The sequence below is a fragment of the Ostrinia furnacalis genome, unplaced genomic scaffold (assembly GCF_004193835.3).
Source record: "Ostrinia furnacalis isolate ACB-3 unplaced genomic scaffold, ASM419383v2 OfSCF3015, whole genome shotgun sequence".
In the NCBI taxonomy this organism is placed as follows: domain Eukaryota; kingdom Metazoa; phylum Arthropoda; class Insecta; order Lepidoptera; family Crambidae; genus Ostrinia; species Ostrinia furnacalis.
Window position 1 is genome coordinate 392,643 of NW_021133254.1, and position 5,102 is coordinate 397,744.

Sequence of the window (5,102 nt, forward strand, 5' to 3'; positions counted from 1 at the left end):
TAATATTTGCCTCGAAAATTTTCTTATAAAATCAGTAAAAACCTACTTGAAAATCTCAACTCATTTTAAATTAATTAGCGGTGTTTTACTCATCATTTTCCCTGTCATCTGACGTCACCGTTGTAAAACCCGAAGAAATCCTGCCGCAACCGGTCGCGTGGGCACCCCAGGACGGCTGGCGCATGCAGCGTTCACCGTGGCGCGAGTTAGTAGTAGCCCCGCGTGCTCGCGGCGAACCAGTCTCGAGGGCCTACGCGCGCCTCTGCTCATCACGAAACTCCGAACTTACAATTACAAACACCAATTTTACCACTGTGCAAAAAAAAATTACGTGATTCTCACTCAAAAAAGTGTGGTTCCCGAAAAGTTTTAGTGCTTTCAGTGTCAGCTGTGCGTTTTGTCTCTCTCTGTTCCGCGGAAAGGGAAAGGAAGGGATTACGCAGGGCGCGTTGTTTTGTTTTCGTAATACTCGACAAAATAGAGCGGATTCACTAAAAGTAAGTGTGGACCTTTCGTATTTAATTATGTATGCTAAGTCTTAAATATACAAGTCAACAAGTCGTATATCTTATGAGATATTTACTTCACAAATGATTCATTTCAGTATTTTCACGATAAGACAACATAACTTACTCAAAAGCTTTTTGTTTTACTTAAAAAACATAGGTACAACATAATTAAAATTCTATCAACAAAATATTAAAATAAAAGCTCTACATTATGCTGCAGAACATAAAAGCTCTGCTAATTAAATATATTCTTAATTAATACATAGATTAAAAAACTTTTTACTAATAAATATTTCCTTAAAGTTTACTTCAAAGTTCGCAAGAGTGAATAAACTTTTGCCTACGGTGCAGTGCAGAAACCATAGACATTTAATATTGTCTCTACATTGAGTTTTTCTTTTTTCGGTTTCTTCTATACTAATTGTTACTTCAAATATACTAAAACAAACTTCCTATTTCAATAATAAATATCAAAATACAACTTTAAAAGCTCACTAAACATCTAAACTACAGTTTCATGTTTGGTTAGAGTGGCTGGTCATGTGGACGGTTCCAATTAAACGGTTATAAATAGGCACACTTATACTACTTGCGGCTAACTTGCGAACAGTCTACTATACAGACTTTTAGTAGATATAAATATCATGGTAATTTGCACACCAAATTACCGTCTATGTAGAGTAATGACAGTTTCAAATAGTCAATAGAATACTAATTACTAAATGTCTGCTAAGAAATTGTAAGTATTGTTTATTATCTCTGAAATATAAAGTGATGGATTACTCTGTGAAAAGTGTGATGACAATATTTTCACAACATGAAATGTTGAACATAAAATGGCTTGATAGATGATATAGTTCTGACGAGCTGTTAATGTAATAACAACAAATAGATATTAGAAAAATATATTTTTTCTAGTTTTGATAGCGAATTATAGTAAACATTAATATAATTATTACTTCATTCAAACTATTTGTAATACCTACTTATCAAACAAAAAATGTCTTTACGTTAGCGACCGAGACAGACAAAATTGAGCTTTATTGAAGTAGAAGACCCACTTGACTTTAATTGTCCATATACTCTATTACTAGTTTATTACTACTGTAGATAATTATTAATGCTAAAAGCTTTCATAAACATGATTATTACTTGAATCAAATTGAGGAACAGTTTATAAGATTTGCATTAAGTTGACCCACTTTAGCGCTGTCTGTGTTTACGAGTAGTTATTTTGCTTTAGAGACGTCAAAATTGTTTGTTAATCAATATTACTTATGTTTTTGTTTTTGATGTCCCATTAAATTAATATTAGCTAACATAGGTTCACTTTTATTACCTACTGAAAGTTAGTAATGAGATTTTGTATTCGTACAATAACAAAAACGGATAAAATAATAATTAATTTTAACGAAAAACAAGTCCCAGATACCTACTTATAAGGCTAAGGCTATATTAGCTTTTCACAAGTGACTGAATTTTCATGAATCAGCCTAACTGTTCCCAACACATTTCTTTTTAATATTAACATGTGTGCTTACCATGAGTTTACGTTACGTGTGCTCGCTAGCGACTGCGTAAAAAAATGACATTAATTGTATGACATATTGTGCAGCGCCCCTAGCGGCTACTTTCAAGAAACAAAATCTCCATAGAGATTTTTGACGTTTTCGCTAGCGAGCACACCTAACGTAAACTCATGGTAGGTACAATGAACATGTCTCACCAGTTACTTAAAGTTCTTAGAGCAATCTAAGAACGAAACCGGTATACCTGTGTGCCTACCATGAGTTTACGTTAGGTGAGCTCGCTAGCGAATACGTCAAAAAATTCTATGAAGATTTTATTTAATGAAAGTAGCCGCTAGGGGCGCTGCACAATATGCCATACATTTAAATGTCATTTTTTTACGCAGTCGCTAGCGAGCACACCTAACGTAAACTCATGGTAGGCACACTGGTAATCGCGAACTCATTTTCTGTCAAATAGGAACAAAATAAATTATGGATGTATGTTATGCTAACAACACGTGTGTGGAGATTGTAGAGAGTAATGGCCAATTTTTAGCGGTCAAGGACGTCGCTGGTTCGCTATGCTACTCTAACGGTCAATGCCATACATCAATCAAACTTAATAAGTTATATTTATGTCATTTTTTCTTAATAATATGTAGGTATTTCCCTTAAGTAAACATATAGAAAACGTTATTAGAAAGTACTAAAAGCTATCGTGAACTCATCATTCATCATCATCATCATTTCAGCCATAGGACGTCCACTGCTGAACATAGGCCTCCCCCAATGCTTTCCATGTTGATCGATTGGCAGCGGTCTGCGTCCAGCGCTTCCCTGCTACCTTTACGATGTCGTCGGTCCACCTTGTAGGTGGACGTCCCACGCTGCGTTTTCCGGTACGCGGCCTCCATTCCAGAACCTTTCTGCCCCATCGGCCGTCAGTTCTGCGTACTATGTGCCCTGCCCATTGCCACTTCAGCTTGCTAATTCGTGAACTAATGTCAGCGAATAAAATCAGTCAATCATACTAAACATCGTGTGCTGTGTGTACTAATATCACTTTAGTGACACTAGGAAGAAGTTTTGTAGAAAAATCCAAAATCATTTATTTGTAAAAAGCTCATTTTACATAATGCAGATTATTTTATAAATTTTTTCTTTTGTCGTGTGCATTTGGACTGCAACAACTTATTCGTCTTATTATTGAAGTATACAGTTAAATGTAAGGTCGATCCAACGTAATTAATACGAGTATAGTGAATTAAATAGGTATAAAATAATAATAATTAACTTAAATACTGCGTAATTATGACAACATGTTTGATAACTACATATTCCTCCTTGCTTTATTTGTCGTCATTCATTAAACCATACCCACAAATGAAGTACGTTCTTTGTCACACCTTAGACATTTAACATGAACTTTTGGAGTTTGACCCGCGTAGTGAACTCGTATAATTTAATTGGCCAACGTCTGTATTTAGTTTCAGATATATTTTCAGAAAATGAAGACTTACGATACGACTTTTAAAATTAAGACACTATAAATAAAGCTTTTTTGTATTTCAAAAAGCAAATGTTTGTCTATTGAAAAAACAACTGAAAACTGTCTTTACCTGTTTAATTTTCAATTAGATTGTATCAATAAATATTCTGAGGTTATTGACAGTACACAAACACTGTAGGTGAAATAAAATAACAAAATTGAAAAGTGAGATAAAATACTTTACTTAGATAAAAAAATCTTGAAGGAAAAAATATTATTTCTTTCTACTTGTTCCTGTACTGTCATAATAATTTATTATAGTCTAGTTATAGCTGTGTACCTACCTTATGAAGGAAGATTTATGTTAAGGGCAGGAGTTATCTCGCGAACATAATTTAGCGTTCTCCTTATCGAGAGTTAACTTGCAGCGTTATTTTGTCATCGACTTGCGACTGGAGAGGGCTTTGTTATCGTGGATATCCTGTTTTCAATGTTAATGTGCTGTACTTGAATAAGTACTCTACATAGTAAGATCAATTTTGACCTCGCATATTTATTTGATTTCCTCCCTTTCATATAAGCTATGAAGTGTATTTGATTTGATTAAAAATGTAATAAATTACTTTTCTGTTGCAGAAATCGCTTCAATATCTTGTACATACAAGAATATTATAAGTAAAGAGCAAACAATACCACCACCCACGAAGATAGATAACGCAGATCCCGCAGGAGTTAATCTGGCGCATGGAGACAGGAAGCATGTCGGTAGTGCGGCCCTAGAGTACTCCCCTGAGGGACTCCTCGCTCTAACATGCCCAGCTGACAGTATACGCTCCGAGACAATGCCGGCGGCACCAAAACAAACAAATGCAACACCAAATATAAAACCCTGTAAAGAAACATCGACTGAGAATAACATATTAACTTTTTACGTCGTAGCTATTAAAGATAGAAATATGGCCAACGGTAACCATTCCAATGATAATTTAGACGAAATTCACGAAACGACTGATTTAGATAGATGTAGGATAAACGAATATTCCGAAACTCGATGCCTTCCACGATGCGTGTTGCATAAGAAAGGAGTCGTATACGGAAAAGAATCGATTATGAAAAAGCGGGTGGCTGACGTATATGGTGGTGCAAGGAAGGCCGGTGATTTGAATTTTAAATGTGCGCGGGAGTGGCTGGGAGCCTTCGGGAGGACAATGGACGTGTGCGCGCGAGTGGCCCTCGTTGGGATGTTGTTGACGCTGGTAGCGACGAGCGATGCGGCGCCGGTGCGGTCGCGACCGACGAGAACTACACAACACCATGAAGGATCAGTGGTAAGTCCTTAATTTTATATAACTTACGTTTAGCGATGCGAATGTGCGCGTTCTCGGTAATATGTTGACTTTCCTTGATAATAAAAGAGTCCACATGTATAAAGAGTTCTGTTAAAGAGGGTGCTTGACTTAGTGACATCATTGCTAGATACAGATACTTTAGCGTAACTGTAAACCGTAGATGTCTATCAGAGAATATCTTCAGGATACTCGTGAAAAATTAAGCCCTTAAACTATGCGTAAATAATATCGGTAAAAAATTATA

The 5,102-nt window shown here is 35.8% G+C and overlaps 1 protein-coding gene across 1 annotated transcript; it reads left to right on the top strand.

The window, feature by feature from the left end:
- Positions 1–222: 222 nt before the first annotated feature.
- LOC114357002 (uncharacterized) lies at positions 223–4,849 on the top strand. The gene is made up of 2 exons (XM_028310420.1): positions 223–497; positions 4,146–4,849. Exon 2 carries the CDS (start codon positions 4,352–4,354, stop codon positions 4,847–4,849), a length of 498 nt encoding a protein of 165 aa, XP_028166221.1. The 5' UTR covers positions 223–497; positions 4,146–4,351.
- The last annotated feature ends 253 nt before the right edge of the window (positions 4,850–5,102 follow it).

Bases quoted from the DNA above. Each gene is read 5' to 3' on its own strand.
- LOC114357002 (XM_028310420.1), top strand. From the start codon at position 4,352: ATGCCGGCGGCACCAAAACAAACAAATGCAACACCAAATATAAAACCC.